The sequence below is a fragment of the Lepidochelys kempii genome, chromosome 12 (genome assembly GCF_965140285.1).
Source record: "Lepidochelys kempii isolate rLepKem1 chromosome 12, rLepKem1.hap1, whole genome shotgun sequence".
Classification (NCBI taxonomy): domain Eukaryota; kingdom Metazoa; phylum Chordata; order Testudines; family Cheloniidae; genus Lepidochelys; species Lepidochelys kempii.
The window spans coordinates 19,093,793-19,120,600 of NC_136391.1; the positions used below are offsets into that span (position 1 = coordinate 19,093,793).

A 26,808-nucleotide genomic window follows, 5' to 3' on the forward strand; every position below is an offset into this window, starting at 1 on the left:
TACTTAACCACATAGTTAAACACTTATATTATAGCGACTCCCATTAATGTTAATACATTTAGAGTTCTGTCCATTTTTCCATGATACAATCCACATTTTTCAGTTTATGGTGTGCCTTAGCAACAAGAATTGTGGGCTACAAATTTGCCTGCAAATTTTTCAGTGTAGGATTTTTTTTTCCTCTTTCAAAACAAAATAAAATGAAAAGGAAAAATTTTCCAGCTGTTTTACAAGAGCAAAATATATTCTTCTTGAACTCTTTGGGATACTTAAGTCCTGCAACCTTTCTTTTTAATTTTGCAAAAATGCTTATCATTGATATAATCAAAGTTAAATTTTTTGAAGAGTTATAATAGTGCATTTTAATGGTTTGTCAACCAGTTGCTATTTATGTCAAGAAACCTCTCTCTTAACATGGCTATGCTATGAATTCAAATGGTTTAAACAATTAAATTCAATATATTACAAAAAATTATATAAATAAATTATTTTTTTAAATAAAAATTGATTTAATATTTGTCTGCATTACCTTGACCACTTTGCTCATATATTGTATCTTTCCCCCTGCTCTCTGTCTAACATTTTAGGTTTTTCAGTCAAGGATAGTATTTTCCTATATTTTGTAGAGCACCAATCACAATGTGGCTCTGATACAAATATGCAAAACAGTGCAATCTGTAAGTATTTACATATTTGATGATTAATTACTAACCTTAGTTATCACCATCACTAATTTAACTGTGGCTAGTTTAAAGATTATTGCACTATATGCAAGTGTGAGAGTATTGCCATGGGGAATGAGTCACAATAATAGCAATGTATTGTTAGAGAAGTGAGTACTAGGCAGATGTGCTCTAATTCTGCTTGCCATCGTGATAATCAATAAACACAGTGGTGTCTTTAAGACTCATGTCATGGACTGAAAATGTATCATTGGGAAGTTTTTTAAATAGTACCACTACAAACACAGACAGATGCATATACCAAAAGTGAAATACACATCTTCATTTAAAAAACTCAAGTGAGGAAAAGAAAAGCAAGCCCACTCAAAAATAAGACCACAAAAATACAAACTGAGTAAATTTCCACTGTTTTAACTGTATAGTTTGCAACAGACATTTATTTAAAATCTAAGTATAACACAGTAAGTGGGTGAGTGAAGAGCGCTATTAAAGTCCTTAACTCAAGTTCCTTGATTTTATTTTTTTACTCCGAATTTTTTTGTTTCTTATTTTTCCCAAAATGTTCTAAAGAAATGTAAGCAAACATTGTGGAGAGCCAAGGACAGTAACATCAATAAAAGAACTGTGCCATCTTCCCGACACTGGAACTCATTTCTGGCTTATAGCACATATTTTGACCCAGCCCTGGACCTCTTGAGAGCAAAGAATGCCCAAATCACACTAAACTGGTTGTGCAATTAAAGGACTGGAAGGAACTCTGTTCTCACAAAAGAAGTGTAATTGCACTAAGGGAACACAATTTACCACTAGTATTTTTGCCACCTCACCTTCCCTCAAAGTACAATGGCTTCCTGAGGAAACTACAATACAGTGGTCATCTTCCTGAAAACACCATCCTGGCCACCATGGATGTAGAAGCTCTTTACACCAATATTCCACACCAGGATGGACTACAAGCTGTCAGGAACAATATCCCTGATGTAGCCCTGGCACACCTAGTGGCTAAGCTTTGTGACTTTGTCCTCACCCACAACCATTTCAGATTTGGGGACAACCTATACCTTCAAGTCAGTGGCACTGCTATGGGTACCCGCATGGCCCCACAGTATACCAACATTTTTATGGCTGACTTAGAACAACGGTTCCTCAGCTCTCGTCCCCTAGCGCCCCTCCTCTGCTTGTGCTACATGGATGATATCTTCATCATATGGACCCACAGGAAGGAGGCCCTTGAAGAATTCCACCTGGATTTCAACAATTTCCACCCCACCATCAACCTGAGCCTGGACCAGTCCACACAAGAGATCCACGTCCTGGACACTACAGTGCAAATAAGCGACGGTCACATAACCACCACCCTATACCGGAAACCTACTGACCACTATACTTACCTACATGCCTCCAGCTTCCATCCAGGACACATCACACGATGCATTGTCTCTAACCAAGCCTTAAGATACACCCGCATTTGCTCCAATCCCTCAGGCAGAGACAAACACCTACAAGATCTCTATCAAGCATTCTTAAAACTACAATACCCACCTGGGGAAGTGAGGAAACAGATTGACACAGTGAGACAGGTACCCAGAAATCACCTACTACAGGACAGGCCCAACAAGGAAAACAACAGAACACTACTGGCCATCACATACAGCCCCCAGCTAAAACCTCTCCAGTGCACCATCAACGATCTACAATCTATCCTAGAAAACGATCCCCCACTCTCACAAGCCTTGGGAGGCAGGCCAATCCTCGCTTACAGCCAGCCACCCACCCTGAAGCAAATACTCACCAGCAACTACACATCACACCACATAAACACTAATCCAGAACCAATCCCTGTAACAAACGCTGTTGCCTTCTCTGTCCCCGTATCTACTATAGCGACACCATCACAGGACCCAAACACACCAGCCACACCATCAGAGGCTCATTCACTTGCACATCTACTAATGTGATATATGCCATCATGTGCCAGCAATGCCCCTCTGCCATGTACATTGCCCAAACTGGACAGTCTCTACGTAAAAGGATAAATGGACAGAAATCAGACATCGGGAATCGTAACATACAAAAGCTAGTAGGAGAACACTTCAATTTTCCTGGACACTCAACAACAGATTTAAAAGTAGTCATCCTTCAAAGAGAAACTGCTGAGCTACAATTCATTTGCAAACTTAACACCATCGATTTGGGCTTGAATAGGGACTGGGAGTGGCTGGCTCACTACAAAAGCAATTTTCCCTCTCTTGGTATTGATACCCCCTCATCAATTATTGGGAGTGGACCACGTCCACCCTGATTGAATTGGCCATGTCAACACTGGTTCTCCACTTGTAAGGTAACTCCCGTCTCTTCATATGCCAATATATATTTACGCCTGTATCTGTAATTTTCACTCCATGCATCTGAAGAAGTGGGTTTTTCACCCATGAAAGCTTATGTGCAAATAATCTGTTCGTTTTTAACGTGCCACCGGATTCATTGTTGTTTTTGTGGATACAGGCTAACACGGCTACCCCTCTAATACAAAGTACAAAATAAATCCCATATATCATGCTGTATGTCTCCAGATATCAGGAAGCAGAGACTTTACATCACTCCAGCAAGATCTGTACCATCCCTTTTCTCACCAGCCTTTGTTTGTCTGTCAGCTACTGTAAACATGAGGTATTCAGCACTCCCCTCCCAATCCTTCCTTTCCAATATCTCTGTTTCTTCCATCTTCCCAACATTTCTGCTTCATCCACAAAGGGGAGGAATTAAAAGATTAAATGAAAAGGAAGACGTAATGAATTCCTTCAATACAAGTGGATAATAAAAGCAACAACCACGCTTTACAAATCCTGGCTCCCTTTTAATATTTTTATTGCTAGCCTTTCATAATATGTTTAAAGCATAAGAGTGAAATTAAACATAAAAAATTTTAAGGGCAGCCATTTCAGCTGCTAATTAAAATAAAATCCTAAGGTGATGCTACGCTGGTCAAGAATATTTTTTATTTTCATTTGCAGCCACCATGAGTAATTAGGGAGTAGTCAAAAAAACAGGATATGCAAAGGTATGTCTGTAACATGAACGGTTATTAAAGGCAAAAAAGCAGTTTTGACGAGTCAAACGATTTTAAATCCATCTTTCAAGTAAATCCACAGAGATATACAATTTTGACCAATAAGTAATATAGATTAAGGAAGGGTAAAATCTAACCCACATTTTTTATCCACATAATAGATCATCTGCACTTGAACAAAAATTCTCTGTATTATAATGAATTATAATTAGCTCTTCAACTAAAAATATAATTGAATTGTGCTGGCAAAAATTATTATCTCCTTACTGTGTGATGCTGACTGTTAGTAGGGACTAAATTTTTTCATTATTCTCATGTCATTCTTCCCTTCTCATAAATACATTACAGTTGAACTCACACCATCTTGCTCAGCACTGTCTGTTAGAAAAAGAATGTGGAATACTAACCATGGAGAAGTAATGTTTTAAAAGAATACCACATTAGCATGAATTGCAAGGAATTACCCATAAATAATTATGGGAGCAACATGGCTCCCATAATTCTGCAAATCATACTGTAAATTAACTTCAGTTACAAGTGCTGTTCACTTTCCTAGGCTACTGTTCAAACAAGTTAGGGCTGGGAAGGAAGGGTATAAGGAACAGAAGACCTAAGATTTGGGTAAAATTTGGAAAGGAGTTCATTCAGGCATTGATTATAGCTAGGGCCCTACCAATTTCACTGCTGTGAAAAACGCAAGGTGGGCTGTGAAAAAGCCTTTCCCTGTGAAATCTGATGTCCCCTTGTTCGTAGGAGCACCCCAGCAAAGGAGGCTCCTAGCTCTGGCTGGGCTGGGGAGGGACAGGACTTGTGCATTCCCTGCATAGCCACTGTGGTGGGGGGTGGGGGAGAAGAGCAGACCCATCTTTGGGTGCCTCCCCCTGTAGCAGGATGCTCTGGGACTGTGCAGCAGCCCCAAAGGTTCCTGTAGTTGGAGAAGGCTTGTGGAGTTGGAGCCGATCTTCCCTATGCTGCTGGGAGCGCCCCAGAAAAGGGGGCTCCTAGCTGCTAGTCTGGGCAGGGGAGAGACAGGACAGGACTTGCTCTTTCCCTGCAGGGCTGCTCTTGTGTATCTCTCCCAGATGCAGATAGCTCTGCAACCCCTCCTCCCCTCTCTGTCCAGCTCTGAAGGCAGCACAGAACTGAGGGTAGCAATCCCATGACCCCCCCTACACCAGGTTTGTGATCCCCCCGCCGGTTTACAACATCCTGAAATTTCAGATTAAAACATCTGAAAACGTGAAATTAACCAATTTTCAGTTCCTATGGCTGTGAAATTGACCATAATGGATCATGAATTTAGTAGGGCCCTAATTATAGCCTCTTCCTACCGGATCCTGACACTTAACATTAAATATTCTATATCAGATGAACACCTCCAAAAATTCTAAGTCAAGGTGGATGCCAACTTAACTTTCACTATTAAGTGGCAAGAGGTGGACAGGAAAGCCCAATAACTTCAACTGAAGACCTGCTTTACAGAAACTTTGGAAAACACTCTATTTGGAAACAATTGTGTTACTATTTATATTTTTTCCCTTACCTTTTTGTGTATTAATAGAGAGACATCTATATGAAGAGAAACTGAGATTTAGAAGGTGCATGCTGTGACATTGCACTCCATAATGTTTTATGGAAACATGCTTATAAGTGTAAATATGATGTAACTGGACTATGCTTTATGCAAAGGGTCTCTTGTAAGGTATCATTACAAAGCTTATAATCTACTGAGTGTGTTCAACATATTTGTATGTATGTATCGTTCTTGTAACTAAAGCTAGAAATATAAAGTATAACTCTGATGTACTACTGTAATTATGCAAAGTGTGGGCCACTGATGATGGTTTAGAATCTTGATGCCTCCCCTTGACTAGGACAATTGGTTGTAAATGACTCTGTTTACTTGCAAGCCTTCCTGTGTTCCTGTAAGCCAGCCCAGGAAGAATGGTGGAATCCATCTTAAACCTGGTGTTTTTCTATTTAGAAGGATGGGTGGGGATCCAGAGAGACAAAAGATTCCTGCCTTGTGCCAAAGCTATGAAAGGGGGTGGAAGAGAACAAAGGGGGGTCCCAACCATGAAAAAGACCCTGCTTTTCACCTAAGATGCCTGCTAAAACTAACAAGGACTGTACCAGGGGAAAGGATTGGGCCAAGACTAGGAAGGAGTCTAGTCTGTAAAAGAAGCTTATTGGAACATCTCTGAGGGTGAGATTTACCTGTAAACAGTTTCTAAATGGATTAGGCTTAGCCTTGAGTGTTTTATTTTGCTTTGTAACTTACTTTGTTCTGTCTGTTATTACTTGAAACCACTTAAATCCTACTTTTTTACACTTAATAAAATCACTTTTGTGTATCAGTAAACCCAGAGGAAGTAATTAATATCTGTGAGAGCAAACAGCTGTGCATATCTCTCTATCAGTGTTATAGAGGGTAGACAATTTATGAGTTTACCTTGTATAAGCTTAATACAGAGTAAAAAGGATTTATTTGGGTTTCGATCCCATTGGGAGCTGGGTGTCTGGGTGCTGGACACAGGTAACCTGCTGAGCAGTTTTTGGTTAAAGCATGCAGCTTTGGGGGCGTGGACCAAACCCAGGTCTGTGTTACAGCAGGCTAGAATGTCTAGCTCAACAAGGCAGGGTTCTGGAGTCCCAAGCTGCCAGGGAAAACAGGCTCAGAGGTAATTCCAGCACATCACGTGACAGTCCCAAGGGGGTCTCTATGACCGAACCCGTCACACCTGCATTTGCTAGTTTTTTCCTACCAACTCACAATATTTTGTGATTATTATTTATACTACAGTAGTGGTCAAAAGCATCAATCAGGAACACAGCCCAATTAGGAGATATATTGGAAGCAAAGAAATTGCTTAGAAACATGTTAAAGAACGAGTACCTGGTAAGAGCCTTCTCATGTAATCCATTTAGCTTGCAAGCAGAAAAATTTAGTATCACTAGAATTAGAAACAATGAGTGTATCTTTTAAAAGAGGATCTCTAAGAATAATTTTATTCTTGAGTTTAAGTGTTGACACATACCAGTAGGAGTACATTTTCAAAGACCCGAATAGCAAGAGATGTTAAGAGTAACAAGAAGGGTTTCTTCAGGTATGTTTGCAATGAGAAGAAAGTCAAGGGACGTGTTGGCCCCTTACTGAATGAGGGAGGCAACCTAGTGACAGAGGATGTGGAAAAAGCTAATGTACTCAATACTTTTTTTGCCTCTGTCTTCACGAACAAGGTTAGCTCCCAGACTACTGCACTGGGCAGCACAGCATGGGGAGGAGGTGACCAGCCCTCTGTGGAGAAAAGTGGTTCGGGACTATTTAGAAAAGCTGGATGTGCACAAGTCCATGGAGCCGGATGCATTGCATCCGAGAGTGCTAAAGGAGTTAGCGGATGTGATTGCAGAGCCATTGTCCATTATCTTTGAAAATTCATGGCGATCCGGGAAGTCCCGGACGACTGGAAAAAGGCTAATGTAGTGCCCATCTTTAAAAAAGGGAAGGAGGAGGATCCTGGGAACTACAGGCCAGTCAGCCTCACCTCAGTCCCTGGAAAAATCATGGAGTAGATCCTCAAGGAATCAATTCTGAAGCACTTAGAGGAGAGGAAAGTGATCAGGAACAGTCAGCATAGATTCACCAAGAGCAAGTCACGCCTGACTAATCTAATTGCCTTCTATGACGAGATAACTGGTTCTGTGGATGAAGGGAAAGCCGTGGACATGTCGTTCCTTGACTTTAGCAAAGCTTTTGACACGGTCTCCCACAGTATTCTTGTTAGCAAGTTAAAGTATGGGCTGGATGAATGCACTATAAGGTGGGTAGAAAGTTGGCTAGATTGTCAGGCTCAACGGGTAGTGATCAATGGCTCCATGTCTAGTTGGCAGCCAGTATCAAACGGAGTGCCCCAAGGGTCAGTCCTGGGGCCAGTTTTGTTCAATATCTTCATAAATGATCTGGAGGATGGTGTGGATTGCACCCTCAGCAAGTTTGCAGATGACACTAAACTGGGAGGAGTGGTAGATATGCTGGAGGGTAGGGATAGGATACAGAGTGCCCGAGACAAATTAGACAAATTGGGCCAAAAGAAATCTGATGAGGTTCAACAAGGACAAGTGCAGAGTCCTGCACTTAGGATGGAAGAATCCAATACACCAATACAGACTAAGGACTGAATGGCTAGGCAGCAGTTCTGCAGAAAAGAACCTAGGGGTTACAGTGGACGAGAAGCTGGATATGAGTCAACAGTGTGCCCTTGTTGCCAAGAAGGCCAATGGCATTTTGGCATGTATAAGTAGGGGCACTGCCAGCAGATCAAGGGACGTGATCGTCCCCCTCTATTCGACATTGGTGAGGCCTCATCTGGAGTACTGTGTCCAGTTTTGGGCCCCACACTACAAGAAGGATGTGGAAAAATTGGAGAGAGTCCAGCGGAGGGCAACAAAAATGATTAGGGATCTGGAACACATGACTTACGAGGAGAGGCTGAAGGAACTGGGATTGTTTAGTCTGCGGAAGAGAAGAATGAGGGGGGATTTGATAGCTGCTTTCAACTACCTAAAAGGGGGTTCCAAAGAGGATGGATCTAGATTACTCTCAGTGATAGCAGATGACAGGACAAGGAGTAATGGTCTCAAGTTGCAGTGGGGGAGATTTAGGTTGGATATTAGGAAAAACTTTTTCACTAGGAGGGTGGTGAAACACTGGAATGCATTACCTAAGGAGGTGGTGGAATCTGCTTCCTTAGAAGTTTTTAAGGTCAGGCTTGACAAAGCCCTGGCTGGGATGATTTAATTGGGGGTCGGTCCTGCTTTGAGCAGGGGGTTGGACTAGATGACCTCCTGAGGTCCCTTCCAACCCTGATATTCTATGATTTTATGACGACAGGAACCATACTTTCCCAACTAAAGTCAAAAGGAATTACACAGCAAAAAATTTAGGGGAAAAAAAGTTACTGCCATCAATGTGTTGTGGAGACCCTTTATATAGGTTAGTGAAACAGGGAGCTCACAAGATATTCTTGATGTTCCTGGTAAGTAAAATTTAAAAAGCTGTTTATATAATGTTATGGGAGTGAAAAAAAGGGTTAAATTTTTTAATTATTATGATTGTCACAGGTTTTTGGGCTATACTCCCAACAGAAATTTACAAATGAAGCTATACTTATAAAAGTTAGGGAACTGGAGTTTTACAAAGCTATTCAGCCCAAAACCTCATTTCAAAAAGTCAGGTCAAAGGAGCGACAAATAAAAAGATACATAAAAGTAGACATTTCTGTATAGCTTGTTTGTTTGTTTATTTTTGATTGAGTCTGCATGAGCTGATAGTTTGAAACAGATAAAAATTCATCCACCAGGAGACTTTTGAGGCCTCCAGAACTCATATAATTTAGGTTTAATTCCTGTATGGAAATCTAGATCTCAGTGGCAAGAGGCATGGGCTTTAAAACCAACAGCATAGATTTTAAGTGGTTAGGACCTTTCTATAACAGTGTTCAAGAACTCAAAATTATAGTGGTAAATGAGGAAAGAAGTGGACCAAATGAAGACAAAAAGTTATAAACAGCTTTTAAACAGCATATTTGATACTCAATACAAATCTTAAAGTTTAGCTACAAAATACATACATTCCTGACAGAAGATTTAAAACTTTACAACGGCTTGCCTAAATGGGAAATTCATATGGAAGATAGTGCAAAACAGCTAGGCTGTGCATTTAAAGCACAATACCTATCTCTCACTTCCAAAGTCAATTACTCTGAATTATATAAAGGCATTCAGTGTGGAATAATAGTGTTCACCCAGGGAGTTAATGCTGAATAGCTATTCAGGGACAGCTATTCCACACTAGCTATTCTGGGCTTTTTTCCCATGTAGACAAGTCCTAAGGGAATGATAATGTATTTGGAAGTACAGCCAGAGGTAGAATCAAACTGGATAGATCTCTGCTTCCCCTGTTCTCAACTTCACTTTATAAATTCAATTTACTCTTAACCCTCTGTTATCAGTTAAAGACAGGAAGATCTGCATGCCACCACAGTGAATACTTTTAGAGGTAAAATTACAACTGACTACAGAAAATTAAAGTTCCAGATATGGTATGCCTTAATCTTGGTCACCAGATATCCTTGCAAAAACCTGAAATCAAAGGTCTCTTGGCGTCTGGAGATGTAATTTGCAAACCTGCAACATCCTCCTACATTGGCTGGCAATATTCTCTCTCCAGATATTTTGCCTTTGGCCTAACAACAGATTTACCTATATGGGAAAATACCTAATTAGACTACCTTTTCCATTTTTGGTACTTTACCATCTGAATATATTTTAAGTACCTTAATTCCCAATTAAAACTTCTAGTTTTAAGTACTTATCTTTTCAAAAGTTTAATGTAAGTTTCAAAACCATCTAAAACAAAGCATAACATCTCCAGTTTTGACCTATTCTAGCAACTACTCAGCAACAACAAAACTCAATTTTCTACCTTTTCCACTCATGGAGTACATATGGACTCTGGATGGAAGCAGGTTGTGCCCTTGATAACAGTGATTAATGAAACCAAAGACCCACCTGGATAGTCTTTAAGCCAATATCACAGAGCTTTTGGATCTTTCTGTAGATGAAAGGAAGAGTTTAGGGGATTTCCTAAAGTCCTTAGTCCTGTCCAAGTAGAATGCTTGTGTCCTTCTAACATCTAGCATATGCAGAATCATCTCCCTGTTGTCACAATGTGGTTTTGCGAAAAAAAACAAAACAGGGAGATGGATCTGTTGATTCATATGGAAAGTGCAGAGAAAGTAGGGACAAACTTGGGATATGACTTTAGAATTACTTTATCTTTAAAAAAGGCCGTTAACGGTGGGTGAGCCATCAGGGCTGCTATTTCTCCTATGCGCCTAGCCGAGGTGATGGCAATTAGAAATGTTGTCACCATGGACGGGTGTAAGAGAAAGCAAGTTGCCATGGACTCAAAGGGAGGTCTAATCAAAGCCCTGAGAACTAGGTTAAGGTCCCAGGCTGGAGCGGGTGGTATCACATGTGGGAAGAGATTCCAAATGCCCTTAAGGAATCTACACGTCAGCGGGTGAGCAAACACCAAAGTACATCTCTATCTGCTAGTGGAAAACAGTTTTCACCAGGAAATGTACCTTAAGGGAGCTGAGTGAGAGTTTTGACCTCTTGAGGTCTAAAATGTCGTGCAAAATCAGAGGGAGGGAAGATGAGGTTGGGTCTATGTGTTTACAATGACAACAAACTTCAAATTGTTTCAATTTTGTAGGTAAGTATGTTGCGTGGTCAACTTTTGGGTGTGTAGCAACACATCTTTCAGCTCGTCAGAGCATTCTGCTTCTAAGCCTTGGAACTAAGAAGGAGCCAAGCCTGGAGGTGGAGGACCAGGACCCGCAGGTTGGGGGAAAAGGATCAGCCCATTGTATTGAGAGAGCAGGTGAGGAACGCGCTGAAGAGGAACAGGAGGGCATACTGCCATCTGTGTCAGGTAAGGGAGTCACACTGGTCATGGCCAGGAGGGACAATCAGAATAACACTAGCTTTGTCTCTTTGAATTTTCAACAGGACCTTGGATAGAAGAGGAAACTGGGAAAAGGCATACAAGAGGGCCCCGTCCCATGTGAGGATGAGGGCGTCTTCCTGTGAATGTTTCCCCAGGCCGGCCCTGGAGCAGTAACAAGCACACTTCTTGTTCCGGTAAGTAGCGAACAGATTCGTAGTTAGGGTTCCCCAAACGGCGAATGTATCTTGAAGCCCTTTGGAGTTCAATATCTACTCATTGGGAGTGCCACAGGCGCACAAACAGATTGTCGGCTGTCACGTTCTGTATCCCTGGTAGACAGAAGGCTGAGATGGGCACATTGTGATGGATACACCAATTCCAAAGTTTGAGTGCTTCCTTGCAAAGGGAGGGAGATCTGGCACGCACTTGGCAATTTACGTACAACATACAAGTCATATTAAGTGCATCATGACTTGTGTGTGGGTGTTCTTGATGAAAGGCAGAAAGTGTGAACAGGCATTCCTGACAGCCCTTAGCTCCAAAAGAGCGATATGGAAGGTCATTTCTACGGAAGGAAATTTGCCCTGACCCTTGTGGTTGTGTAGGTGAGCTCCCCAGCCTATTAGGGAGGCATCCGTCCCAGGGTGGTGAGTCTGCGTAGTGGGAGGAATGCTCTCGCTTGTACCACATCAAGGTTGGTGCTGATAAACTCCAGTCACTATACCGGGGTTAGTGTGCAGCTACAATAAAGACAACCTTGGAGAATACCCTGGGTGGAGCAGTCTGTATTGACAATGGTCCTGTCCCAAACGTAAATCATAGGAAATCTCCTGTGCGATGGCCGTATTGAGATATGGAAGTAGACATCTTGTAGGCTGACGGCTGGAAATCAATCAATCAATCTCCTTGCTCTATAGCTGGAATAATGGCTGCTAGTGTGACCATCTTTAACATCTGCGCCTTCCAGTATTTGTTTAATGCCCTTAGATCTAGAATGGGCTCCAACCTCCCTTCACCTTGGGGATCAGGAAATAATGAGAGTAAAACCCCTTGCTCCTGAGTTGCACTTGGACTGGTTCACTGGCCCCTAAGCATAACAAATTATATATTTCCTGATGAACTAGGTTCTCATGAGAAGGGTCCCTGAAGCGGGACAGGGAAGGAGGGTTGGAATGGGGGAGGGACATTAATTGAATGGCGTAACTCTTCAAAATGATCTCCAGGACACATCTGTCAGAGGTGATATTCTCCCAACTACTGTGAAGTAGGGCCAGGTGAATTCTGAAGGGGCATGACAGGTGTGTAGGTGGCAGCTGACACTGCAAGGTATAATTGTTCAGGCCCTCGACCAACCTGTCAAAAGTGCTTAGAAGAGGCGGTTTGAGAGGTCACAGACTGGGGTGCAGACTGCTTCCGCTTTTGAGCCCTCGTCCTCTTACACCGTGGCTTGTAACAGCACTGAGATGGTGGGTATTGAGGAGATTGTGACCTGTGCTGTGGCTAAAGGTATATCTTCTCTTCTGTTCCACAGTGTAGATTCCTAGGGAGCGTAATGTGGTCTGGGAATCCTTCAGGATGTGGAGAGAAGAATCTGTCTTCTCCGCGAAGAGTTTGAGCCCTTCAAACTGGAAGCCTTCTGCAGCTCTTTGGGCAATCCACAAAGGTGTAGCCAAGAAGCCCGCCTCAGTACCACTGTCATGGAGACTGGGTGGGCAGCTGTATCAGCTACATCCAGTGCTGTCTCTAGCACCAGTCTGGCTATTAACTAACCCTCTCTAAGAATGGTCTGAAACTGTTCTTTTTGTATCTCCAGTAAATGTTCTAGAAATGCACTGAGTTTCCCATAATTAATAAAATTGTATTTGACCATGACAGTTTGGTAATTCGTGACTCTAAATGGTAATGTAATGGTAATACACCATCTTGTCAAGCCCGATTGTATGGGGTCAACTTGGCATTATGTTGTGTGCTTCGTGCATTCACTATGATGGAGTTGGGCTGCGGATGTTGAAACAAAGTCTGCCTCTTTGGGACAGATGTAGTAATTTTTTAAAATTATTTTTATTTTTGGCTCTGATGCTGGTTGGTGCGATGGAGGCTGGAGTCTGTCAGATGACTTTGGTAGGATCTAGAATCACCTCATTAATTGGGAGAGCAATTCTGGATGAGGAGGAGGTGTGAAGAATATCCACCAACTTGTGATGTGTATCACTTGTGATGTGTATCTGCAACTTCCTGTAGGGGAATCTGCAGCTCATATGTCATCCACTTGGTAAAGTCCAGAAAATTCTTATAATCATCCCCAAGTGATGGGAGGGGAAGCAGTACAGCCTCATCAAGTGGAAATCAGGAGAAGCATGCTGGAGGGGTAGCTTCCCCTTCGAGTCCTTCTTCCTGTTCTGAGAAAGCTTCCTCCTCCCCTGGCTGAGGGGGCTTACCCCAGAGGGCCCATACCACAATTTGTGGAATTGGAGAGGACCCTTGTATTGTGACGGTGGGCCAAAATGAGGGGCCAGAAATGACCTCCTCCTGGCCACTGTCTGATTCGTCACTGGGTAAGGGCAGCGCCAACTGGGGTATTGGTGATACACAGCCCGGTACCAAGAGCGATCCCAGGTGCTGGGATGTGCTCAGTACCGGGACCCTGGTACCAAGTAATGGGGATTGCGGTTCTTCCCCAACCATCAGGTCTCCAGGGTACCAGAGATCATGTAGTACCCTGGGCTCACTCGGTACCATGGAGGAGCGTCCATGGTACTTTGTCGGTAATGATGGTTGAGAAGATGCAGAGCACTCCTCAGATGAGAGTTTTGTTGTGCCTGGTAGAGAAAGTTTTGTCGGTGCCACTCTTTTAGAGATGGTACAGTCATGGTCTTTCCCTGGATACCAGGGCCACAGATCTCCAGGGTACCAGAGCTCATGTGGTACCATGGGCTCACTTGGAACTGCAGAGGAGTGTTTGTGGTATGTTGTCAGTACCGATGGTTGGGAAGGTGCGGGGCACTCCATAGATGGGAGTTTTGTCACACTTGATACCAAAGGGTTTCTTTGTGACGTTCTTTTAGAGACGGTATGGTAATTGTCTGTCTCCTTAGTGGGCGGTACCATTGCCTCAGAGCCTGACTGCGGAGCCCCTGGCTTCTCCAGGTGGTGCAGCCGGTGCCACAGAGCAGAGCTCATAGCGGAGGCCCCCATCTGGGTATCCTGCTTCAGAGCTGCTGGTACCGAGGTGGACGCACTGGGGAGCCCCTCTGGCTGACCAACTACTTGGAGCCCTTTTTATAAGCCTTTACAGGGGGAGTCTGCTGGTTTTGTCCACAACTTTACTCCCTTTGAAGTTAAAGGCTCCATGGATGATCCGGGGTCAGCACCAGAGTTCCCTGGAGACTGAAGTGCCTTCTCCATAAGGAGGAGTTTTAACTTCAGCTCTCAGGTCCTGCAGACTGCTGTTTTAGCTGTGGCAGGTCAAGCACCACTGTGAGGCTCTCCCAGGCACTGTGAAAGTGTCTGGCCATTACAGGAATTGACTACTTGCAGGAGATGCACCTCTTGGAGCAGGGAGAGCCAGGCATGCCCCTGGGCGGGGAGCTATCATCCTCTAGCAGTGAGGAATGCAGAAAAAACATCTTTTTTACTACTCTTCTTTTCCTTTTTTTTTTTTAAACTGAAAAAAAAATTAAAGTATACTAAACGCCCAATGGGGGTGGAGGGAGGGAAGAGGGGAAAGCCCCCAGATAGAGCAGGAAACTAAATTTCTTTTACTTACTTACTTTCTTTTTTTTTTAAATCCCAAAGGAGCACGGTGGATTTGATTTAAATCAAATAGATTTAAATTACTAATCAGGAAGACTCTATTTAATCATGGATTTTTACATAAAAGTGCATTCTTGTTGGCTGTTATAACCTTAATACATATTCTTCACAACTCAGAGATAGATGTAGGTTTCATTTTTAGAAGGTACACACTATACATTTTTAAACAGTGATTTATTTTGAAAACTTTTCAGATTAGTTTTACAGCTATATCAGAAAATGAATGATTGTTTGGTTATTTCATTTACCAAAGGTAATTGAGGCAGATATTTATGAAGTCACTGGGAGGTGAACTATCTCCATTTCAACAGGTTAATCATTAATATTTGGAGGATTCTCTTGCTATGCTGTATTAGGAGGAGAACATCACCAGACAAACATTTAAATTGTTTTATTTAACTAAAACAACAACATTATGTAGTCTGAATTTTTTTCTTCAACAGCAAACATATAATATTTTAACAAAACAAGCACATGAATTGTTGAATTTAGTTAAACATTCAATTTTTTTAAAATCAGGGCTTTTTTTTGTTAAAATTGTTTTTAACTAAAATAGTTAATGAAATATTTAAAAAAAAACCACAAAAATTTAATGGACTGTATCAGCCAGGTCAACATGAGATACTTAAAATATTGGCTTCTGCAGCTAACTTAGTTGTCTTCCCCTTCATTTTCCTGTTTGTTCATAATCTGGAAAAGAAAAACAAGCTTTCCTGCTTTTTCAGGTACCAAATGATTTCCCAGTTTGGAATGAATTAGTCCAAAGGAAGAAAATATTCTCTTTCTACACAGGCAGAAGAAGCTACTGCTGTTAAAAGGGGGATTATCACTTCAACAGTCTCTGAATCCAAATGCTTAAGTGACTTCCACCAGTTCACTGGTGTGACTTTCTTTAAAACATCATCATCAAACATATTTCTTGAATGGTTCACCCTTAGCTCTGAAGTTTATTATAGTTTGCATTATGGAGGGATGATTGCTGGATACATTTTATGTATTTTATCAAAAAAATCTGATTTAAATAAAATAAATCTGTTTTTTTTTTAAATCATTGATTTTTAGACACCCTGCAAAGAAGTAAAAAGAAAAAGAAAAAAGGAAACACTAACTAACTATTAAGGAGAACAGAAAAACAAAAACAGCTACTACTTATGCTAATGACACAGATAAAGAAGGGACGACTGCTCACTCTGTTCAAGGCCAAAGGCAGTTGAGAAGGAAGTGAGCGGGGTTCACCAGCGCAGTGCTAGATAGCTTCAAGGCAGACCACCACGGTGGAGGGGGATGGAGAAGAGCACAGGCGCAGGCTCAACGGACACTGCTACCAAAAATCTCTGATTAGACGCGCAGGGGCGCACATACACCTACAGTGGAGCACCTATAGGGACATCACTCCAAGAATGAGGTTTTTATTCTCTCTTATCTATAATCAAAACTAAGTTTCAGTTATTGGGTTACATTCTGCCTCTAGTTACAAATATACAACAGGCACACAGTGGAGGTGCACAGGTGTAACTGAAGGCAAAAATTTGACCTGCAAAATGTATCAGTGCGGATGCCTGAGAAGGAAAGAACTCAGTTTATCTTCCAGGTACTGTAGTATTGTTCACTACCATAACAATTTTTGACAACATGCCTTAATCATACTGCCTCAGAACATCGGTGACAGTGAAAATTTAGAAGAGGCGCTTATGTGAAGACAACACATCTCAAAAGGTTATGCTAAAAACAAACAAAAAAATCAGTTTTCTAACTTATGAAAGTCAAGTGACATTGTTATTAAAGTGGCAATATGCACATTTATACCATGCTTCTTACACCGTTTTCATTTCCAGAGGTTTACAAAACTATTTTTGATACACAATGTCTCTCACTTAGATGCTTCTATGGTATGCAACACCATAAAATCCAAACATGGGATAATTATTAACCATCTTTACCATCAGAAGAAAAGCAATTTACCTGTATGCAAGTGCTAATGCCCAAGCACATGCAGCACAGTAAAGACTGTCTTGCACCTTTGCCTTCTGGTTGTCACCAAACGTTTTTGTGGGAAAGAGACCAGTAGTTGGACTTTGATAAAGCAACACCGTTGACTTGACTGCAAAGAAAAACAAATCTTTTTAAGATTTCAATTTCCTCCAAGCCTAAATTAATCTTAATGGGCGGGGGAGGAGGGGAGTTAGGAATAAACTGCAGACAACCTATAAGAGAACTACACAATGGAAATAAAAACAAGAGAAAAAACAAAAACAAACGAGAGACCCAAAAACAAGGTAATTTTCCCCCTACACATACATGCCATTGCTTTTATCAATCTCTCCTACACTAATATTTCTTCAAAATAAGTATTCAAAGCAACTTCTATGATTAAAAATTAGTTTATAGCTATATCACAGCCTATTTACATTAAAACCAACTCAATGCAAGCCACTCCAATAATCTGAATTTGCTTGCATGGGCACTGCATTTTTTAAAATTTAATTTAAATGAAAGTCTACAGTATTTTGATTTGTCCCCAAAAGATTTCAAGGACAGACAGGGTTTAAAAAATCCTCTTTGCCCAATAGAAACAATTCTGGATTATACAGGCATTTTTCTTTTATACACATTGATCACTGTGCACTAAGGCTATGTCTACACTTGCCATTTAAAGCACAAAATGTCCCTTTTTTGCGCTAAAACTGTGGGAGTGTCTACACTTGATAATGACTTTTTGCGGTGAACTCAGAAGTTCACCGCAAAGAGAAAACCACCTTCACGAGAGGCATACAGTTCTTTCCACTGTTCTTTTTGTGCTGTTCTGAAAGTGAAGATATGTTCCACCTGTGCAAACACCTTTTGGTCTCCGGAGGATATCCCACAATTCCAAAAGCGACCCTCTGGGCAGCATCTCCACCGCTCTGACGCCAGGTAAAAGGATGTCCGCCCCTCCCACTGTAAGACCCGGGAAGTTTGAAACTCCGTTTTCCTTTGCTTGTAGATGTGGTGGGAAAAGCAGCCAGACAGCAGAGGATTTTAAAAAATGCCTTGAAAGAAACAAGGAAGTAATGGGGCTGATGGGATATGAAGCAGTGCATCATGGGGCACTGAGCAGGGACCCAGAACGCCTTCTGTTCACCCCCCGCTTCCCACAAGACCTATCAAGAGAGCTGTACTGTGGGATAGCTGCCATACAGCGCAGCTCTCATCGACGATGGAAGTGCTGCTAGTGTAAACACTCTCTGACGCCTAAGGAACAGCAATCACACTGTGCAACTGGCCATAGGGTACTTTGGGAAGGGTTTGCAATGCCTCATGGGGCAGGCACAGCACCACGTGATGCAGGTTTCCCAATCCTATTACATTGCCAGCTCCTTTTCAACTGAAGTGTGTGTATGTGTGGGGGGAGACATGGGAGAAGAGTGTATTTTCCCAGACATGTCCAGCTTTTTGGTTCTTAAATCGTCATCTGGGAAGAATTTTTAAATATATAAAAATGTCCAGCATTTTGCCATTATTATTTTTCCCCAAAGAAGAGTTGATCATTCTAGAAAGAGAGTGAATGTTGATCATTCGAGAGAGTGCCCGCTTTTTCCCTCTAGCTCCCAGAGCTTGTGCCACGAAACAGGTGTTTCAGGTGTGAAACAGGCTGGGAGGGAGGGGGGAGGAGAGAGAACGCGATGCGCTCACGGGAGGGGGCGGGGACTTTGGGGAAGGGGTTGGAATGGGGGTGGAGAGGGTAGAGTTGGGGAAGGGGCGGGGGGCATGAGCAAATCCCCCCCCATGGAGTGTCCTCTTTTTTGAATGTTCAAATATGGTAACCCTAGTGTATGGGTGGGGGGAGAGTGTGTTTTGGGGGCCAGAGTGTGTCAGCATGCTGTCTCATAAATTGATACAGCGGCAGGAAGCAACCAGTCCTGAGGCAGGGGGAGGGGGAAACCCTAACATCAGCCCCCGCCTCCCTCCCTGAGCGCTCTCGCTCTCTCTCTCTCTCACACACACACACCCTTACCTCTGTGTTCAACAGCACGAGCATTCCACATTAATGGTTTGCTTTGTGTCCTGGAGCAGATCAGCACAGCACACAAGAGCTGTCAGAAACAGTGCTTTGAAAGGGAAGGGGCGCATGTCTCCAGGGCAGTAGAGTCACATGAGCAGAGCAGTCACATGAGGCATTATGGGACAGCTCCGGAGGCCAGTTATAGCGCAGAAACCAATGAAGTGTCTACTCTGGCAAAAGAGTGCTGGAGCCTCTGTGCAAATAGCCATACGACTCTCGGCGAAGTGGTTTTTTGCAGCGTTGCAACTGAGGAGTTTCTGCACAAAGTGTCTTTGCAGTGTGTGCACGTCTGCACTTTTAGCACAAAAAGCTGCTTTTCTGTGCAGAAACTTGTCAGTGTAGACAAGCCCAAACAGTGCTCAGTAATTACCATCCAAGAAGAATCCCAGAAATCAGATACAGCAACATATTTTAGTAAGTAAAAGGAAAATTTCTATGTCTCACAGTTGTAAGTATGAAGTGTAAAACTTTAGCTTCATACAAAAAAGCCTACCAACATCTGAAGCTACAAAAGTCACAAAATAAAAAGTGTTTCATTCAGGGCTGTGAAGCAATTAACAAAATTAATTGCGCTGTTAAACAATAATAGAATACCATTTATTTAAATATTTTTGGCTGTTTTCTACATTTTCAAATATATTGATTTCAATTACAGCACACAATATGAGGTGTACAGGGATCACTTTATTTTTATGACAAATATTTGCACTGTAAAAACAAAACAGTATTTTTCAATTTACCTAATACAAGTACTGTAGTGCAATCTCTTTATCATGAAAGTTGAACTTACAAATCTAGAATTATGTGCAAAAAAACCCTGCATTCAAAAATAAAGCAATGTAAAACTTTAAAGCGTGCAAGTCCACTCAGTCCTACTTCTTGTTCAGCCAATCATTCAGACAAACAAGTTTGTTTAAATTTGCAGGAGATAAAGCTGTCTGCTTCTTGTTTACAATGTCATCTGAAAATGAGAACAGGCATTCGCATGGCACTGTTGTAGCCGGTATCGCAAGATATTTACGTGCCAGATGCGCTAAAGATTCATATGTCCCTTAATGCTTCAACCACCATTTCAGAGGACATACATCCATGCTGATGATGGATTCTGCTCAATAACAATCCAAAGCAGTGCAGACCGACACATGTTCATTTTCATCATCTGAGTCAAATGCCACCAGCAGAAGGTTGATTTTCTTTTAGGTGGTTCAGGTTCTGTAGTTTCGGCATCAGAGTGTTGCTCATTTAAGACTTCTGAAAGCATGCTCCACACCTCATCCCTCTCAGATTTTGGAAGGCACCTCAAATTTTTAAATCTTGGATCAAGTGCTGTAGCTATCTTTAGAAATCTCACATTAGTACCTTCTTTGCATTTGTGAAATCTGCAGTGAAAGTGGTCTTAAAATTAACATGTGCTGGGTCATCATCTGAGACTCCTATAACATGAAATATACGGCAGAACGTGGGTGAACTAGAGCAGGAGACATACAATTCTCCCCCAATGAGTTCAGTCACAAATTTAGTTAACGCATTTTTTTTAATAAGTGCCATCAGCATGGAAGCATGTCCTCTGGCATGGTGGCCAAAGCATCAAGCAGTATATGAATGTTTACCATATCTGGCACATAAATAACTTGCAATACCGGCTACAAAAGTGCCATGAGAACGCCTGTTCTCACTTTCCAGTGACATTGTAAATAAGAAGCAGGCAGCATTATCGCCTGTAAATATAAACAAACTTGTTTTTAGCTGAACAAGAAGTAGGACTCAGTGGTTTTGTAGGCTCTGAAGTTGTACATTGTTTTGTTTTTGAGTGCAGATAAGTAACAAAACAAAAATCTACATTTAGAAGTTGCACTTTCACGATAAAGAGATTGCACTATAGTTAGGATTGCCAACCCTCCCAGTTTCACTGGGAGTCTCCTGGAATCAGGCCCCATCTCCCGGAGGCTACTGAAGTCAAACTGGGAGATTTTAGGTGCTAAAAGTCTAGTGGTGCGGCAGCTAAGGTAGGCTCCCTGCCAGCCCCAGCCCCATGCCACTCCCATAAGCAGCTAGCTCGTCTCCACGGCCGGGGGAGGGGGGTGTCTCCGCGCACTGCCCCCGCCACAAGTGCCAACTCCACAGCTCCCATTGGCCAGGATAGCTCAGCGGTTTGAGCATTGGCCTGCTAAACCCAGGGTTGAGAGTCCAATCCTTGAGGGGGCCGTTTAGGGATTGGTCCTGCTTTGAGCAGGAGGTTGGACTAGATGACCTCCTGAGGTCCCTTCCAATCCTGATATTCTATGACAAATCATTTTGCTAGCATTAATATAGCTCATTCTAGAATTGATTAAATTCAATAACACATTTTCAGCTGAAACAGAAAACTGGCTGCAGTACATGTAGAGCCCGAAGTAGATGAATGATGAACAGCAGCACAGATTTGCCATTGCCAACTGTTAAAAGTAAATTGAACTGCCATCCACTCCACGGGGAAGACAAAAGCAATGAATCTACAAAACAATAAAATGTGTACAGATCAAGCATGAACCAGAAATTTGGTTTCATGGGGTTTCACATTCTTTAATAGAGTATCATCCCTCCTTTTCAGGCTGACATATCTTTTTTGTTTACTGTGCTCTACCAATGAATGATTAAACTTAAAATTTCGGCAGTGAATCGCACAACCATGACTTGATTTAAAAAACGACAACAGGCATTTTTATAGCTATTTCTTGATAACATTACACCTTTAAGTAAACAGTGTGTGTATGATTATAGTTGATCACAAATTTAATTAGAAGAAAGTGATAAATAATTCAATTTAGAAGACACTACAGAATAGATACCTAAAAGTATTTCAACATTTAAATAAATCGATGTCACTTATGTTATGAAAATACAATAAGCCCATTCATTCTTTTAACTATTGGCACCATTATATCCAGTAGTATAGCAAAACAGCTAGAGTCAAGGTGGAGGTGTGATTCCTAAATCAAGGGGATATACCTGCAGTAGCTCTCAGCAAGCTAGCTCCCTTAAACTGGAACGTACCGCAGCTTTGCGACCAGCATGATGGGCTTGCTGCCCTGAGTATGTGTCGAGGGTCTCATACTTGTGTGAAAACAGTAGATTTAAGAAACTATTTTAAGTTCTTAGAACAAATTTGTATTCAAAAGGAATTCAACAGTAAACAAAAAGCTATAACTGGTGATTTCAAAAGCACAAGTTCAGCACTCTGATGTGTGGAGTGGATTGATTGACTGAAATCACCAAGTTTAATCATGATTTAAATCAGCAAGCAGGAAACCTTGATATAAATAATCAATTTTAATCTTGTTTTGCATTTGTACTTCTGATTATTTTCCTAAAGAAAGGCTGATTTCTCACTGGTTGACAACCATTAAAACATGTTGATTTGTAACTTAACATCGCCGTTACATTTCTTTTTGCTACCTGGAAGGAGAAGCTATATCTACACACATTTATTTATGCAACTATAAAGCTTAACTTATATTTATTCAGAGTTTTACTTTTTTATTATGGTGAGTGATTCATTTCTCATTTACTAGATGAGGATTAATATTCCTACTTGTGGTTTGTGTCAAGCTCTATTTGGATGAAAATTCAAATTAAATTAAAAATGTATAAAAAGCATTTAATATTTTTATCATTTAAGTAAAACTACCTTAAGTGTGCTGGATACATAAATATCAAGAAGTTTATCAAAACATGTTTTGCTTTTAAAACTGATTTATTGAACAAAGGAACTATTAGCTGAAGTTAGTGAACTGAAGTGATTGTTTTGGGTGAACATGTCCTTCAAGATTTTAGAATGAGTATATCTCATTTTCGTTCATAGACTGAAGAGGAAAACAAGTCTTTCCTGTTTTCTGAACTCCAGACTGGTTTCTCAACTCTGAATGAACTAGTCGGTGAACAGAATTAGTTCAATAAACTGAAAGGAATAAAATTTTCTCTCTGCATGAGCAGAAGTGGTTACTGTTGTCAAAAACTGGTTTAGCACTTCAGCAAACTCTAGTTCCAGGTAATTAGTCAAAGTTTGTTTAGTTCAGTCAAATGACTTTCTTTAAAACTTTGGCAGAACACATGTACTGTTTAATATTATTTTATTTTAATTATTTTAGTAGATTATAGTAAAATTAGGCCTCAACCTACATTGTCAATTTCCAATGTAATAATCAGTTTAGTTTTAAAAATAAACCTGTATTTAAATAATTTAAACTAGAAAATTCATTTTTTAAATTAAAAAAAAAAGAAAAAAGATTTTTGCTCACTGTGGTGATATGGTATACAAATCCTTTTGTACCCTATCCCATGCTCCTCTGAGGGGAGGGCCCCAAAAAAACAGAGTGATGTAAATGTTTGTAGGTTCAACCTCAGAAAGGGTTTCAGATTGGAATTTCAGAATTTGTGGGAGTGCCTCCCTGAGTTGAGGAAAAGTATAGGAAGTCCTAATAATTGTAGTTGCATCTTAGTGGCAACTGCCCTGTTTAGATAGTTTGCTTTTGTGTTTGAAGTCTTCAGTTTTATTTTGGCCATAGAAAATCTATTAAAAAAACCAAACACCTGAATCCTCAAGAGGGTTTCCTATGCATAACCTGAAACTCTTACTGAGTTTCTGTAAAGTTTTATGCATCCAGGGGCGTTTCACAAGGTCCTTAAATGTTGCTTGACAGCTTTTTCTTTCTTTCAAACTTTTCCATCCTCTATTTAAAGACTAACCTTTGATAATGGCCCATCATTTTCACCATTGCTTAGTACATAATTTGAACACTAATTACCACCAAGGAAAATTTACAGAAGTGATATGATGCTATATTGAAATGTGTCTCAAGTGTTCTCTTCTCTTATAGGCTGATTCAATTTAAAATAAAAATAATAAACATAGCTTTTAAAAATAAGCAGCAAACACTTTAAAGGCAACTAATAATAAATAATAACCTATCCTAATCTAAATGGTTGAAAATTTTTATATTGACCAGGATTACGGCTGTGACTTCTGCTAGTAAGTACTAATTTCACCCCCCAAAAAATCAGGAGTTACTTTTCATGAAATCTTAAGGCATTTGCAAGTTTTGCTGCTAACTTTTACACTGTTGGCTCAGAGCAAGAGAATAAAATAAGACACATAAATGAATTCAGAATTAATGAGTGATCTAGTTTTAATTATTGTTTATTTTAATATAACTTCAAACCAAACTTAGAAATTCCTACAGTAGAAACACTTGTTCTTTTTAAACAGAATATTGGACAGCATCTGAGAAATATGACATTCTGTGTCTGTGTTTTATGGTACTTACATATTTCTGTGACAGTCTGTATCCTTATGTTCATTCTTTTTAGAAGATTATGATAAATGTTGTGTAAAGTATGCCTTGTGAAGTATCATTTGAAAACTCATACTTTGCTGATCATTATTGTCCTGGTAAAATGTGTGTGGCAACATTGTACATAGTTATAAAATTCTACTGTATAACATTGCTGAGACATGTTCCAAGTTTAGAAAAGCAGGCACAAAACCAGTTCCTCAGAGACAAAAAGACAGTGAGAAATCTACATTTTGGCAAAGAAACAGCTGGAGGTTCCCATCCCCCACAGCCATGCTGGCTCCTGAACCTCAAATGGAGAGGATTTTCAAAGAAAAAAGAGAACTATAAGGAAGGGGAACAAATGCCCCAAAAGATCTCTCCCTTCATCTCTATGCACGGCATCGCAACACTTTAAGGACAAAGGAAGCATCACTGGATTGGGGAGGGATCCTGGCAGAAAGAAATTTAGCCAGTAAGACTGCTAAAATATGTGGTGAGAGAGACACTTGCTTTGAAATCGTTTAGCTTGCTAAGTTAGATGTTAGTTGCATTTTACCTTTTATTTCTTTGTAAAAAAATTCTGTCTTTTATGCCTCATTACTTGTAATCACTTTAAATCTTTCTGTAGTTAATAAATCAGTGTGCTTGGACTAAAGTGGTTGGGGAACTCCATTTGAGATAACAGGATTTGTGCCTATCACTTTTTATTTATAAAATAATGGACCTTATAAGAGCTTGTATTGTCCAGGAGAGGGCTGGGCAATACAAAATGCACATTTCTGGGGCAAAGTCTGGGACTGGGAATTTGATTGTGTTGCTCTGCAGTGTAATTCAAGGGTGACTGGCCAAAGCACTCATACAGTATAGCTGGGAGTAATATATATGCTGGAGGCTGTGTGAGAGCAGGCCAGGAGTGGTTGCTCTCCAAGCAAAATAGTATAAAAGGCACCCAGGTTGGAGAACTGAGAGGACATAGCTGTTCAACCCTGGGTAATGTCACAATTTTTATGTTCTGAATCATTACATTAGTAATAGGGTCTACACTGACAGAAGTTACAGATATATATTGGCCCCTTCATTAGGCTAAAAGACTAACCTGTGAGCTAATACCAAATCAGTGAGGTGATTCTTAACTTAATATGCATAACAACAGAATCCAGCTCCCTCTCTCATAGCTGCAATGGTTCTGTAAGACTAATATGAGTAAATAAGAAACATTTATTTCTATCTCTAGGTTCAAACAGCTACATCTACGGAGCCATTCTGCTGAATAAGAAGTTGCTTTATTTACGTAGTCATTTTTTAGAGTAGATCCAATAAAAATCAGTATGACCTATTGAATATGGCAATTGATCAGCAACAGGTTGATTTGAAAAAAGTTAGAGAAAGATCATGAGTTTTCAGATGGTATAGAGGACATCCAAACAAGTTCATTATACTTTTTTTTTTCAACTGTCATTCATACAAATAAGAATTTTATGGCAGTTGAGGAATTTTAACAAGTTACACTGCAAACATTTTTTGATTACTGCAAAGAGTCCCCCTTACTTTACTTACCAATTCTGTAATAATGATCCAATTTATTCCACAGACTTTCTCCCTCTGGCTTTGGAAGGTTAATGCTTTTAAGTGGTTCATAAACAGAGCCTAAAGAAAAAAAAATCACAAAAAATTATTTAAAAATACAGTTATCAACATCAAAATTATTTCCATAAATTATCATAGGAATATTGTTTAAAAATACTCTTAGCATGCTTTTTCTTGCATAAATATTTAAGACACAAACATAACACTTTGTTCAGTTTCAATTCACTTAAAAAATGTAATTTTACTTCTTCTGTAAACCAGTTGATTTTACATGATTGTCCAATACTAAACACACTAATGTCAGGCTCACAGGTTGTAAGCACAGCCAAGCTCTCACACCACTTCTTAGCCAACAATCACTTTCTAAATGCCTCGAGGGTAAGAGCTACCATTCAATTACTGGAAATCTGAACTTTTTACTACATGAGCTGCACAGTTCCATTCAGAAAAAGCTTTGAGTTCTATTTCTTTGGGTGCTACAGAATTTAAATCCAGGCATTTAGAAGAGGAGATGAAAGGACAAGAGTCCTATATATTATTAAAGGTATTATTCAGAACTAGTTTACCTATACATTTAAGACAAGTCTCGGCATTAAATGAAAACCATTTTAAAAAGAAATTGCACACCAGTGTAACTTTGCACATTTACACCACAATTAAATTACTTCAGGAGTGACCACTTCATAAGGTCAGAGGCAGTGAGGTGCCTTCCTTCAAAAGAGAGAGCTAGAATTAATGAATTCTTGTTATGGTAAGAAGCACTATATGCTTAAGAAACCAGAAGACCA

General features: G+C 40.5%; 1 protein-coding gene across 5 annotated transcripts in view; it reads right to left on the reverse strand.

Moving 5' to 3' along the window:
- Window positions 1–26,808, reverse strand: part of PHKB (phosphorylase kinase regulatory subunit beta) — a 209,795-nt gene that overhangs the window by 155,335 nt on the left and 27,652 nt on the right. For all 5 annotated transcript variants that reach the window (XM_073307739.2, XM_073307737.2, XM_073307738.2 and 2 more), the window contains 2 exons: window positions 25,991–26,080; window positions 17,042–17,180 (listed from right to left, as the gene is read on the reverse strand). In XM_073307739.2, coding sequence (XP_073163840.1) covers window positions 17,042–17,180; window positions 25,991–26,080 — 229 coding nt within the window. The remainder of the gene's footprint in view (window positions 1–17,041; window positions 17,181–25,990; window positions 26,081–26,808) is intronic.